General features: G+C 36.4%; 2 protein-coding genes across 2 annotated transcripts; both read right to left on the bottom strand.

Annotated features, from left to right (window-relative positions):
• Nucleotides 1–11,440: 11,440 nt before the first annotated feature.
• LOC136773792 (uncharacterized) lies at nt 11,441–13,078 on the bottom strand. Its single transcript, XM_066727703.1, has one exon. It carries the CDS (start codon nt 13,076–13,078, stop codon nt 11,441–11,443), a length of 1,638 nt encoding a protein of 545 aa, XP_066583800.1.
• Nucleotides 13,079–13,686: 608 nt separating this feature from the next.
• Nucleotides 13,687–14,934, bottom strand: LOC136773791 (uncharacterized). The gene has a single exon (XM_066727702.1). The coding sequence runs from the start codon at nt 14,932–14,934 to the stop codon at nt 13,687–13,689; it is 1,248 nt and encodes a 415-aa protein (XP_066583799.1).

The following is a 14,934-nucleotide window of genomic DNA, read 5'->3' as shown; positions in this document are numbered from 1 at the left end:
ACTTTCTTTCATATCCAACCATGACATTGGGACTGTAGAAACTAATAATTCTTCTTGGAAGTCGAACTCAATGACGGCATACAGATACTGAAAAAATAAAAGATTAATGAGATAAAAAGGAATAACAATGTGAATACAATTAATGTTAATACGTGCATACTTTAAAAATTAATACAATTGAAGATTTACCCCAGATGACATAAGAAAACCATATAAATATGGTCAATATTAATCATAAATATATTAATGAAATAATTAAATTTTTATACAAAATGCACTTTGTAGAAACAGCATTCAAGGGAACTATGTATTTTTTCTCTGTAAGATCAGATACAATTCCAAACTTAAAAATTATCAAGTTACAAGGCTTTAGAAAATAAGGCTTGACTTTTTTGTATTTATTGCAAATAAAGAAACATTCATCATTATCCACAGTTTTGATTATTTTATCCACTCTCATTAAACTTCCATTGTACAAGGAACAATACCTATTTTTTGGATCTAATTTGATTTCGAAATTATTAAATTTTCCATACTCGTAGCTGCTTACTAGTTTTTTGCTACACAATGGCTCTATATAAGAATGTAATTCATTTCCCAATACTGGAAATACTTCGTCTGTTTTATTAGGCAATAAGTATTTTTGACATTCATATGTACGTTTTATAAATTGCTCCAATGATTTTTGTGATGTCTTCAAGTGCTTTTTAATTGCTGACATATGATTTTCTCAAATTTAAAAGAACTATAACTATCCAATAGTCCAAATTTTAAAACATCTTGAGGTAGATGTATTAACCCGTGAACGCTATGGGAAATGTATTCTTCTCCATATATTTCTTTAAATTTTTCCACAAAATAGTTCAAAAGATCTTAAGCGTAATCATTTAAATCAATACACATCATAGATGCCGATAGGATTTTGATTCCATAATGAAAAGCTAAAAAGAGAGAATACATTAATGGATTCAAGTTTCCTTTCAAAACTATAGGACCGGTATATAACAAGAATTGCCTAAATTCTGTTGCTGTCCATTTTTGAATATTATCCAAATTTCGAGGAAGCCTGCTAAAATCTTTACTACTAAAGCATGTTCGCATTTCTTTCAAGTTATCAGAAATTTCTTGTAATTCCGTCTTATTAGCTCTTAATTGTTTATTTCCTTGAGTCCAAAAAAGCAACAGTTTCTTGGTAACGCCTAAATAGACTAAATGCATAGGATCTAATGGTACTTTGCTTACAAGGTTAATATTCAATAAATTTAATGGCGTCTCAGTTTTGTGGTAATCATCATAAATAGCACTTTGAAAACCAGCATCAGTACGTAAAACAGCATTTATATCTGGGTAGCAAACTCTATTTCTCATGAAAGTACCCTCTGTTGTACACTTTGTACAACCATGGTAAGAGTTATGCCCTTTGATACCCAAAATAAAGGATTTCGCAGGTACATCACAAACTAGTTTACTAATTTTTATGTAAAACACATGATTTTGATGTATAAATCCTTTCTCAGATATTAGAAGCAATTCTTCAATCAGGTAATGTAAGAATTCAGTATTATTTGTAACGAAGTTCCCCGTTACGTATGCGAGATACCGAATAAAAAGTATAAAAGCTACCGAACAGTGGATATTATTAATCCCTCGTTACCGACTCGTGAGATAGGCTCACGAGTGGATTATAGCTAACGTGAAGGATAGACCCCGTTGACAGGCAGAGGCCCGGATGAAAAGACCGGCGCTCCAGTAAACAATGTCCAGGTTGTCCTGAGAAGTAAGGCAGGGCCATGCCAAACAACCCAGGCAACCTGAGATAAGGAGAAGCGGCCTCGGGGATTCCTAAAAGCATGACAGTGTCTATAAGTCCCCACGAGGAGGGGAGATAGAACATCGAGTCTGGCTTGAACGCTGGTTACGCGCGTCAAGCAGGCTGCGCGAATGTCTTGCGCAGACTGCCATAGCAGTCAGTCGGAACGCGACCATGGGACTGTGCTGATGTGTCCGTGCGTGCTGGTGAGCGCGTGACGCGGCACTCAGACAGCCATGGGTCAGTTCGCGTACGTGAGGCGTGTGCTATAGGCCAGCCTGCACGTACGTCACGACTGGATACCGGCCAATGCATAGTGGGTTGTGCAGGGGCGTAGTTAGACCGTTGGAATGTGTCCCGGTGCCCTCCGTAATTCCATAGGCTTGCGCTATGGCTGGACGGGCCGCAAACATTGCCTCCGTGGTGGTCCGCTCCTGGCTAACTCTATGCTTGGCAATGATATCGCATGTTCCCGCACTCCTCACAACCACCTGTGTGTGGGTGGTGAGGGATAAATATATGCCCCTCAGCAGATAGGTCTGCGAGGCTCGGACTTCCGTAAGGAACCCCCCTCTCTCCACGACCTAGCATACTGAGCGACCCTGGCTACCGCTACCGTCCAATTGCATGGCCGCAGGGCCGTATTAGATGCATAAAGAATGGAGTCGGAAGACTCAATTGATAACGTAGGGTTGTTGGCCACCCGACTGACCAACTGGCGCCCTGATACCGATGGAAAAGGACGGGCGAAGGTAATGAGAAAACCTGTAGTGTGAGTGGCCCCTGACACTGACGGGAATAACGTTACATATTATCTGGCTTCTTAAATCCATGATATACAGCAATAACAAATGGTTCAGTAATTGATGGAAAGTTAACTAAAGCTCCAAGAATGAGCCAAAATTGACTGCTTGAACTATGAGTTAATGGTAAGCCATCTATACAGATATCAATTTCAAGGTTGGAAGTCAAGATAATATTGTGTGCTTTCAAAATATACTCTACACTATTAATTATACCAAAGTGATAATAGCGACCACTGCTAATATTTTTTATTGGACCGCATTTATCAGTTTTTAATAACGTTTCACAATCTTTGGACAAATATATAATATCGTTACTAATATTTTGAGTATTTTTAAAAATAAAAAGTAAGTTATTAAAACAACTGTGAAACACATGAAATTTTAGAGACCAACTTGTCAATTTTGAGAAAAATGAATCTTGACAATCTTTAGGCTTAAATTGATTAATTTGTAATGATTTGTAATTATATGTGTGATCTGTTTCCGAATAAATGTCTATAGGAGATAAATGTAATGTGCTGGTATGAAGGAATTGATAATTTAAAACTTGTGTATTCATCTTAGTTTCATTAAAATTATTTTGTTTTCTACTGAGCTGCCGTACTTTATTTCTTATGACTCTTTGTAAATAAATTTTATTCATTTCTGAATACTTTTTGCGATGTACTATGACCTACATTTAATAATTATATAAATTAATACAGTATATAACTAATGAAATAAAAAAATTAATTATTACCTTGCTCGTACTCATTTTTATGAAACAGCTATTTCCTTTTTTATTGCAAACCACAATAGCTTCAATGTAGCTGGATAATTTCAAAATTAATAGAGCTGAGTATATTTTGTGTAGGTCAATATCGATTGTTGTTATGCTATATGAATTTTATTATTGCTTTAAACTTTGTATCAATATCCTTGCTCTTTAGTATTGTACTTATTCTAACAGATATCAATACAACTTCCTTAGTAAATTATAGAAGATATCCTATGTGAATATCAATTGAATTATGTCATGGACTTTATTCTGTATTATTAATAGTGTTGTTTGTATATTTCGCCAACAACATTAGTTTATAATAGCGTGCTGTTAATTAAAAGCATAGACTTTCCTATTATACAGGGTGTATCACCAAAGGCGCACCAGCCTCGAAATGACCGTAAGAGGACGGATAGCGCGTGGGGGGGGGGGGGGGTCGACGCATAACATTGGACGGAGTTAGATAAAGCGCGAGTAATAGATGGAGAAAGGCAGGGCTATACGCTCCTATACGCTTTGCCTATGCCTTCCCCCCTCCCCCATCAACGAGACACCAATAGTCACAGTCTCTCTCTCTCTCTTCTCTCTCCCCGCCGTTTCCCTTTCTTTATTTTCATTTACCCAGGAGGCGTTTTTCGTCCTTCTCTTCTATCAAGTCAATTCTGGCGGATTACTAAACACATTAATTTTTAGCATAAAATTGAAAAGCGTTAGCTATCTTTTCCACACCACCTTGAGGTAGATAGCTAGGCGCGTTTTTTTTAAAGTGGTTTCCCCCGGAGGCCTAATCCACTGGATAGAGCTAGCCTATAAATTCTCAAAATATCCCCCTCTTTGTTGAGAACAGAGGTTAGCTCTTCGACATCTTAATACATTCGACTACTTTTTGTGGGGACACATAAAGCGTTTAATGGAAAATCGGCGTGAGGGTAGAATGATGGAGGTTCGTGAAGAAATCATTGCGGCCTTCAGAACAATCACGCCGGACATGGTGAGACGAGCAACACGGGACATAATTCGAAGAGCTAACCTTTGTTCGCAGCAAAAGGGGGGATATTTTGAGAATTTGTAAGCTAACTTTACTTTGAGTTATCCAGTGGATTAGGCCTCCGGGGGAAACCACTTTAAAAAAAACGCGCCTAGCTATCTACCTCAAGGTGGTGTGGAAAAGATAGCTATCGCTTTTCAATTTTATGCTAAAAATTAATGTGTTTAGTAATCCGCAAGAATTGACTTGATAGAAGAGAAGGACGAAAACGCCTCCTGGGTAAATGAAAATAAAGAAATGGAAACGGCGGGGAGAGAGAAGAGAGAGAGAGAGACTGTGACTATTGGTGTCGCGTTGATGGGGGAGGGGGGAAGGCATAGGCAAAGCGTATAGGAGCGTATAGCCCTGCCTTTCTCCATCTATTACTCGCGCTTTATCTAACTCCGTCCAATGTTATGCGTCGACCCCCACCACGCGCTATCCGTCCTCTTACGGTTATTTCGAGGCTGGTGCGCCTTCGGTGATACACCCTGTATACAACAAAAAATGTTAATTAGTTTACAATGTAGAAAAGAAAGATTCATTCATATAATTCCATTATATGAATTTGGCTTGCTAACTACTAAGATAACAGACAAACTAGCTTCTCTTATATATAGAAAATTATATAATTTATTCAAATAAGGACAATACATATATATATATATATATATATAGGGGAAGGTAGCCCAAAGCGGGCCACTTAAGCTTTGTAGATCAAGAAAACTGCGTTTTTAATTGATAATCAAACATTCTCGGTGTCATTAGTCAGGGTAATTATCTGACTATAAAGTAATAAAACAATCAACAACATTTAATTTCATAATTTTTGTTTATGCGAAGAATAAAAAAAAGTGTTTTTGACCCGCTTTGCCCCATAAGTAGGCCTAAAGCGGGTCAGTCCTTTGGGCAAAGCGGATTACCGCTATAATAAACCATAAAAATTTTATTAGATACATAAAAAAAAACAAATTTGAATATTTGACTTTATGTTATAATTATTTTACCAAATTTTAAGTTAATGGAATATTAACAGTAACATGAAGTATATTATTGAACGAAGTTTCTAAGTTTAATTTCATTCTTGGCAAAAATTACAAAAATAAGATCCTCGACCAGAGTAATTTGCAACGCATATTTCAACAATTCAATTTCTTCAGCGTCATTGAATACCCTATGAAATCTACCGAGCTTTTTTTCACAAGTTCCCTTTTTTGATATATCTTTGTAAAGTGGAGTACCCATAGAGCACCTAGTAGCTTTAAGACAACTTTTAGGTGTCTTTTAGTCAATTGGATGACTAAAAGAAGTCTATAAGACAACGTTTAGTCAAATATGCTGTATGGGTAGTATATATTATATTTTCTTGAGGCGGTTCTAATAGAACTTTTTTACTTTCGTCCATTGCCTTTTGCATTATGTCTTGACTCCAAGACGCCTGATTTGTTTTTTCCTTTGGTATTTATTCACCATCTGTAAATTATTCAACAAAAGCTATCAATTTACTTGATCCGCTTTGCCCGGCCCGCTTTGCCCGAGAGTACACTTTTTAGTTAAATAATTATAACTTTTAAGAAAATTATCCAAAACAATATTTTTGCATATTATTTTAAAGCTAAATAACGCTGGTTCGAAATAGTATCAAGAATAAAGAAATAATTATAATACTTTTTAAATGATCTAGAAAAAACTAACCTTTAAAATTTTTATCGGCGTTAACAAAACTGATTTAATTGCCACTACTTTTATAGAATACGTCTCTGCCGACGAAATGCTACTAATATACATTCATAACTGTTGTATCAATATCACCAAATCAAAATATTAACACTTATTGTTTAAATAAAAGTGTAAGGACAGTGACCCGCTTTGCCCGGGCTTCCCCTATATATATATACATGATTAAGATATGACCTATAAAACAATAGTAATTAATATTTAGATAAAGCCTACCTTAAACGGAATTAATATTGGACGTACTTCAAGGCAGCCACAAATATACTTTCTCGTTAACCGCAGTGATGCCAGAATGCCTACGAAACTACCCCCACCATGACTACCAGCTTCTCACAGCCACACAGGTAGCCTCGTCTATCGGTGAGGCACACACTATTACCTCGATGCGTGCGTGTTTCGGCTTCCACCGCTTCACTTCGTTCACCTTCGGTAACCAGTGAGTGCGAGAGAGAGGGGTATAGTTTTCTCGGAGCTCTCACTCGCTCTCAATCTTACCTTCGTTTAGCCGGCGAGTCGAGGAAAAATCCTTTTCAACCAGCTCGGCGAGTAATCCAATCAAATTAATAAAAATAATTGTAAAAAAATATTAAATTTAGTTATATATTTTTTTTTTAAGCGGTAAATCCTAAGAGGAGTGAAAATTTACAAAATTCGAACTCATAAGAGGTGTGCTTACAGCGAGGGGGTGAAAAAGGGGTAACCAAAAATATTTCGACTCCCATACGTCATAGAATAAAAATTTTTTTTTATTTTACTCAGAAAAATATTCTCTACAACTATTATCCAACAATATTTTTTGTAGCGGAATCGGTTAAAAAGTTATTCAGCAGAGAAGGATACAAATGTTGTAATTTTAACTTATTTTATTTAATATATTGAATCCGGCTATTTTAATCGAAAATAAGTTCAAATATTTTTTATACGGCATTTAATTAGCTATAATTCTAGCTAGTTAAAATATGATTTTCGTCAAAGAGAACCATAGATAGAGGGCATCAAAGTTTATTATTTTAACTACTTGTTTTGCTCAATGAATGAAATACACATCTTCACTATGTTTTATGTTGAAACCTTAAGCTCCTGATGATTTCAATGTATTTGTGAAAAGTGGTTTAAAGAATAAACTCTTTTCCACACCACCATGGAAGTAGAGTTGTGGAGGCATATTTTTTTTAACGTGGTATCTCTAGAAGGTATATTCCATATGATTGCTTACTGAGCTAGTTTCGAGACAATTGCAATGAACTTGGCCATAGGGAATCTCTCATTAAAGATATTTAATTTTTCAGGTTATTAATAAATGAATAATTTAAATATCAATCTTAAATAAAATAAGTTAATGAAAATGACAAAGAAATATTTACAACAAAATTATATGATTCCCTCAAATTTCTCGTTTTAATTTAATTCATAATTATTCACTTCAAATAATTATATATCTTAAACAAGACATCTTTCACTGTTTCAAGAACATATTCTTAAATTCCATAGTTGTTAGGCAAAGGTATATTTACCTTTGGTTTAAATAAGAAAATAAATTTGATGAAATATTCATATTTTTTACTATAAAAACGTAAATTCTAATAAATGAAAACATCTAAATATAGCATAAAATATATTTATTTTAAAACCTTTTCCTTTATATTTATCAAATTAATTTCTTTAATAAATATATGTTACTATAGATATATACTTTTTATTTTTAAAGGGTAAGGTTATTAAAAACAAATATATTTTATATACTTCCATATTCATTTTCTTTCATTATAGCTAATTTATATTAATATAGATATAGGGGAAAGTAGTCGAATATCGATCAAGCGGCTAATATTGATCACTTAATTTTACAAAATAGAATTGAGCTATATGATAATCCTGATAGACTGAATTAATAACGCAGAAGCTTTATAGTAATAAAGGTTTTGGATGACTTTGTCGAAAAGTCGGGCGTTCCTAACGAAAGCAAATTTATGTACGATTTTCTTATAAGAGTTATACTTCATTGTATGAGGTGTGCACTTGTGTGTGTGGCAAATGAGTCCATTATAAAATTATTGCCATAGATTAAGCTACGTCGTGATTTAAGGTAAGTTTTACACTTTTCATTAAAGTAGACAATTTTTATATTGGTGATTATAAATGAGCTTGATCATTTACGTGCATACGCGGATTATTTCGATCGCGTTGATCGATATTAACCGCCTTTGATCAATGTTAGTCATTAGATTTACTACTTTCTTTATACTTTCAACAAAGCCGTCAGCAATATAACAATAAAAAATAAAAGAGACTTATTTAAGAAGACAGAAAATGACATTTGTCTAAAATATAAAAAAAATAGGTAGGGATGATCTATGGTAGCGATTTAGGTCATGTGGAGCATAGGTCCATCCTATCAGGAATACCAGATTCCAGCTATTCGCAACCAAAATGAAGTTAGCCGTTAGTCAGTCACACTATCGAGAATTTGAGCTAAAGGGATACACACACAGCGGTGCCTTTTCAGCATAGGTGTGATTTGGACTTCGGAAGACTTCGGCTTTAAAGGAAGAGCGACTACCGCTAACACATTTTCACGTGTCATCCGTGTGAAGTGATGCTGCGTTTACCCAAAAACTCGATGGAAATCAAAATCCTTTTCTTAAATTAGTTTTTCATTTTTATAAAATGCTTATATGTAGCCATTAATTAATTAGAGTTCGTAATAAATACAAAAAATGCGTTCTTATTATAACAAATAATGTGAATTGAGGTATAATAAACTCAATGTTTTTATACTATCCTGCAATAAATGCATTTTTTATTTATTATTGAGTCCAATAAATTAATGACTATTAAATAAAAATCTCTTATAATGAAAAAAAAAATGTTAACTCCGTTAAGACTCGAGCCTGAGCCCGTCGTGTGACAAAACGGAAACCTTACCGTCTGCACTACAGTGCTCAATTCGTGTACCAAAAGCAAAACAGCCTTTTAAAGACCGACTACAATTCGTTCATTAACTCATCATAAACGATCAAGAATCAGCTGTAATAATAAATACATTTATTTCCACAGCATTATTACACTAAATTTATTATGGTTTTAATTTGAAGCACACACATTTTCTGTTATGTGTATTAATTTCGCAATCGTTCTGTTTCTTAATTCCTTTATTTTTGAAACCTTTAATAAAACAATTGGTATGGTACGATGGTCTTGGTAGGTTATGGATCGAGATCCCTGACACAGTCCTTTCTATCGAAAAACTAGACAACAAGTGACTCGATCTATTAGTCCACTCGGCGGCCCACCCCTCGCGAACATTCCCGAATCCTTCGTCACGTGACCGATCCAACCCGATAATTCGACTTCACGCGTCGTGCATCAGAGACCTCTACCATTCCTAAGGTGTATTAAGAGCACGGAGATACATCGATCATAACATCTGTGTCTTTGCTCGTTTTATGTGTGTATTGTACAAAACATACTCCCCCGTTGAGAGGGTTACTGATCAACCATCGTCCATATTATACATAAGTAAATAAGATACAATGAGTAGTAGGATAAAAAAAAATATTGATATATGAATACGTATAATAACGTGTAATTCGTGGACGTTTGAAACGCTGGGTGCACATGTAAAGACGTATGATTTTTCTTTGAAGGCCTGCAGTATGATTACCCGATTATTTGGGTTGTATTTCGTGTATGTCGTCTGGAAGTGGGCATATATATTTAACAGCCCTTTGTAGTATTCCGTTTGGAGTCTTTATGGTGACTACTCGGACGATCTTATCGTCTGCGGTATGTGTTTCGATGACTCGACCCATCATCCATTGGAAGCACGGTAAAGTTTTATTTTTTATTAAAACTAACGTGCCGATCTTGATATTTGGGCCATTTTTATGCCACTTTGCACTAATTTGCAATCCATTTAAGTATTCGAGAGCCCATCGTTTCCAAAAATCTTGGCAGACCTTTGTGATATGTTGCCACACTGACAATTTGTTATCTGGAACAGAGGATAGAATATTCTCCGGAAAGGAGGTTATTGATCTACCAATTAAATAGTGACTTGGGGTAAGCGCTTGCAAGTCATTTGGATCAGATGAGACAGGCGTTAATGGTCTTGAATTTAAAACACCCTCGATTTCGACTACGAATGTATTAAACTCTTCTATCGTAAAAAGAGAATCTCCGACTACACGATACAAATGGTGCTTGAAGCCTTTAACTGTCGCTTCCCATAACCCACCAAAATGAGGTGCGGCTGGGGGAATAAAGTGCCAATGTATGCGGTTTTTTAAAGCGTAAGACATAAATTTTTGTGAGTTTTCTTCTGCATTGAGACATTCGTATATTTCCTTGAGTCTATTATGAGCACCAACAAAATTGGTTCCGTTGTCGGAGTATATATGCGTAGGCAATCCACGACGAGAACTAAATCGACTCAAAGCCGCTAAGAATGCTTCAGCTGTCATGTCCGTAACAATCTCCAAGTGGACTGCCTTCACTTACATGCAAACGAAAACGCAGACATATATCTTAATTTTATTACGATTCCGGAATTTCTTTTCCTTAATATAGAACGGGCCGCAAAAATCGATTCCGGTATGAGTAAATGGGGGACCAACATATGTTCGGGACAATGGTAAGCTACCCATTTTATAGTTCACCGAATTCGTTCTGAACCGAAAACAACGTACGCAAGATCTCAATACCTTCCGTACATAATTTCTCCCGTCTTGTATCCAGTACCTTTGCCTAATATCGTATAGTGTAGTTTGCACTCCGGCGTGCAAAAGTTTGCGATGTGATTCTCTTATCATGCATGTGGATAAGTGATGTTTGGGCATCAGGATTGGATGTTTTTGCGCAAACGCTAAATTCGATTTATGGAGACGACCTCCTACACGAAGTACCCCGTTATTATCTAAGAACGGACTCAGACTAGCGAATTTTTTCGATTTTATATTAGAAGAGTTGTTGAGAGTCTTGATTATGTCTGCAAAGTAAAAACTCTGCAATGACCTGATAATCCGTTGCTCGGATTCGTTAATCTCGTCGATACATAATGGTCCTTGGAACTTGTTAGATTTACGAAAACGCATGCAATAAGCCATTACCCTTATGGTTTTCGTGTATGATGAAAATTTATTAAAGATTTCTAAGTCGATCCCGTGAACTGAGAGACAAGTTTCATTCTTGAGCTCAGGGATAGCAGTGATGCTGTATTTTAGTTTTGGCCATTCATTCTCTGGTTTATGTAGCCAGGTAGGACCATTTCTCCAAAGACTATTGTTGATAAAGTCAATCGGTCACTGCCCTCTCGAAATTGCATCGGCTGGATTGTCTTCTGTCTTAATATGGCGCCATTTCTGATTGCCGCATAATTGTTTGATATTATTGACACGATTTGCTACGTATACCTTTAATTTATCAATAGGTGTGTTCAGCCAACACAATACGATAGTGGAATCACACCAAAAAGTGCATGATGTGAATTCCGTCAAGTTTATTGTTTTACCTATTTCATCGTATAATTGTGCTAATAACGCTGCGCCACACAATTCTAATCGTGGAATTGTTAAAGTCTTTAAAGGTGCAACTCTAGATTTCGCTCCGAGTAAACATGTCTTCGTGTTACCATCATAGTCTTGAGATCGGATGTATATACATGCCCCATAACCTCGAAGACTAGCATCGCAGAATCCGTGTAGTTGTAAGTCTTTATGATTCGGAATTAGCACCTTTCGATCAAAGAATACTGTACCCATCACCTCCCATTGACGTGCAAAATTTATCCAATCAGTGTAAATACTCTGTGGTAACGACTCATCCCAATTGATTCCTTCTCGCCAAATATTTTGCATTAACCATTTTAAATAGAATATGATCGGTCCTAGCAGTCCGAGGGGATCGAATATTTGTGCCAGCTCTGAAAGTACGATTCTTTTTGTTGGTGGTTTGTTTGTTTGTATGGGTTTAGGAATGTAGCATATTCTATCGTCAGCAGCGTTCCAGGTAATACCCAGTGTTTTTAATGTTGTGTCTATATTTATTACGAACTGAGCGTGTATTGATTCTTCCGGTAAATCATCAATTATACGTGGATCATTTGAAGCCCATTGTCGTATGCGAAAACATCCTCGCGATAATAATAAAATAATCTCGTCTCGTATCTTTCGTGCCTGTTCGATTGTTCTTGCGCCAGTCAAAAGATCGTCGACGTACATATGATTGTTCAATACCTCAGCGGCCAGTGGAAAATTTACGCCTTCATCTTCTACCAATTTTTTTATCGTACGTATAGCCAGGTAAGGCGAAGAGGAAACCCCAAATGTGAGTGTATTTAACTGGAACGTTCGTATGACGCCTTCATGGCGCCACAATATCTTCTGATAACGTCGATCATCCTCGTGAATTGATATTTGGCGGTACATTTCTTCAATGTCCGCCGTTATAATATAATTATGCATACGGAAACGCGTCAAATGCGTCACTAGTCGTTTTTGAATTGTAGGACCCACCCTTAGCATATCATTTAAAGATACGCCTTGGTTATCTTTGGCTGAAGTGTCGAATACAATTCGCAGCTTTGTCGTGTTGCTTGATTCTTTAAAGACAGCATGATGCGGCATGAAGTATCCTCTGTCATTTGTGTCCTCGATAGGTGACATGTGTCCTAATTCTAAATATTCGTCAAATATTTTTGTATAGGCTTCCTTTAACGCTATATTCTTTGAAAAATGGCGTTCTAACGCGTCATAACGTCTTGCGGCATGCTCCCTTGATCCGAGAAAATCTTCTCTTTGTATACGAAATGGCAATTTTACTATATATCTCCCATTTTCTTGTCTTGTCACTGTGCTTAAAAAATGTGTTTCGCAATCGGCTTCTTCCTTTGATAAACACTGAGGGAGAGTAGCTTCTTCTATTTCCCAGAATCTGTTCATGGTATTTTCTAGGTTTGTTAACGGGAATGTTTGTTCTTTTTCTATTGTGAATTTGAAACTTCGCCCGCTACTATCCAACCTAACCGTGTTTTTTGCAAATATAATTCGACGCCGCCGTTAGACAAATTGATCTGTCCTATAGCTAACATTGACAGAGTTTTTCCGGAACCTATAAGTAAATCTATCGTACGTGATCTGTAAAATTCCGGGTCCGCTAATTTTATGTTTTTAGGTACCTGTACCATATCTTGTGGGAAATCCATATATGGAACAGCTTCCGCCAGTTTTGGTATGACTAGACACGCCATTGATGTATGGTAGTCGTTGTGAGACGCCTTTATATTTATTTGCACTGAACCCCTTGTTAATGCCTTCATACCGTCGATCGTTAAAATCATTTTTTCGCATGGACTGATAAGGCACCCTAACCGCTTGACCATGTCTTCGGATATAAAATTATTTGTCGCTCCGGTGTCTAGTATCGCTCTACCGCTTATAAATGAACGATTTTTAAGTCGGATCATTACCACCGCCGTGGTTATTAACTGTGACGAATGTGATCTTCGTGTCGACCATATGAATCCAGTCTCAATTTCATCGGTCGCGGGTCACAAAGGTTTATTGTTTTCTTGTTTGGATTCCTTTTGAGACGTATTGGGATCCACTCTATCGAGATGTAATAGTGTGTTATGTTTTTGATTACAAATTGTGCATGCAGACAATTTAAAAGGTTTTCCCCTATGCGTACGCATGCAATTGTAACATAATTTTGCTGATCTTACTATGTTAAAACGTTCCTGTGGAGTCAAACCCTTAAAAGTTTCACATCTAAACAATGGGTGTGTTGATGATTGACACGCTATGCAAGTTGGTGACGCGTTAGCCGTGAATGCTTGCCCGGGAGTTTGTTTACGCCGCTTTTTGTTTTGAGGTTCTCCTTTGTCGGCATCTCCCTCGCGTGTTCGTTCGCGTCTCGAGGCGTTTACCGCGCATTTGTACAAAAATTCATACATCTTCTCAAGATCAGGATATTCGTCTCGGTTTAGCAACGATTCCCATTGCCTTAATGTCCCTTTTGGTAATCGCGATTCTAAAATACACACTGCTATTTCCGGTGTCATTTTAACCTCTAATGTTTCTAACGACGCGATGTGCTGCTGCATCTCATCAGCCAACGTCGTAAACCCTTGAGTGGATTCCTTTTCTAAATGAGGTGAATTCAATATTAAAGACAAATGCTTAGAAATCAACACCCTCTTTACCTCGTAAGACCTTTCTAATATTTCCCACGCTTTGTTATAGTCAGTACTGCTAACCGAAAATATTGTTATCTTATTCGCTGCCTCCCCAACTAATGCAGATTTTAAGTACTGCAATTTATCAATATCGGATACGTCCGTGCGAGAACCTATTAAACCTTGGAAGGCATTCTTAAATGTTAAACATTCCTCGAATTTCCCATTAAATACGGGTAGCGTTATTTCTGGTAATTTTATTCTTTGTTTGTCCGACCTTGTTGTTACCGATGATTCTTCGCTACGATTTTCATTAACACTCGCGATGCTTATCTCACTAGAGGTAACGAGAGGATTTATCAAATTTTCTACTCTACTAGCTAAACAATAGAATCTTTCCTGCAAAGCTTCGAAATCTAACTGATACTCTTCTTTTGGTTCTATAATCATTAATTCGTCTAATAAATCTTCAAAACCGTTGTATAATTCTGTTAATCTTTTCATACGAAGTTTTATAACAGTCGTATCTGTTGAGCCGCCATCGAGGATGTTAATCAATGTTGTGATCTGCGCTTTTAATGCGGTCCTTTTTTGTAGGATCAATTTTACACGCTCTGTCAT

The sequence above is a fragment of the Prorops nasuta genome, unplaced genomic scaffold, assembly GCF_024137725.1.
Source record: "Prorops nasuta isolate Cenicafe-Biocafe unplaced genomic scaffold, Cenicafe_Pnas_1.2 PNAS00005, whole genome shotgun sequence".
In the NCBI taxonomy this organism is placed as follows: domain Eukaryota; kingdom Metazoa; phylum Arthropoda; class Insecta; order Hymenoptera; family Bethylidae; genus Prorops; species Prorops nasuta.
Note: the sequence above shows the minus strand (reverse complement) of the source record. Positions and strands in the feature narration are given on the sequence as shown.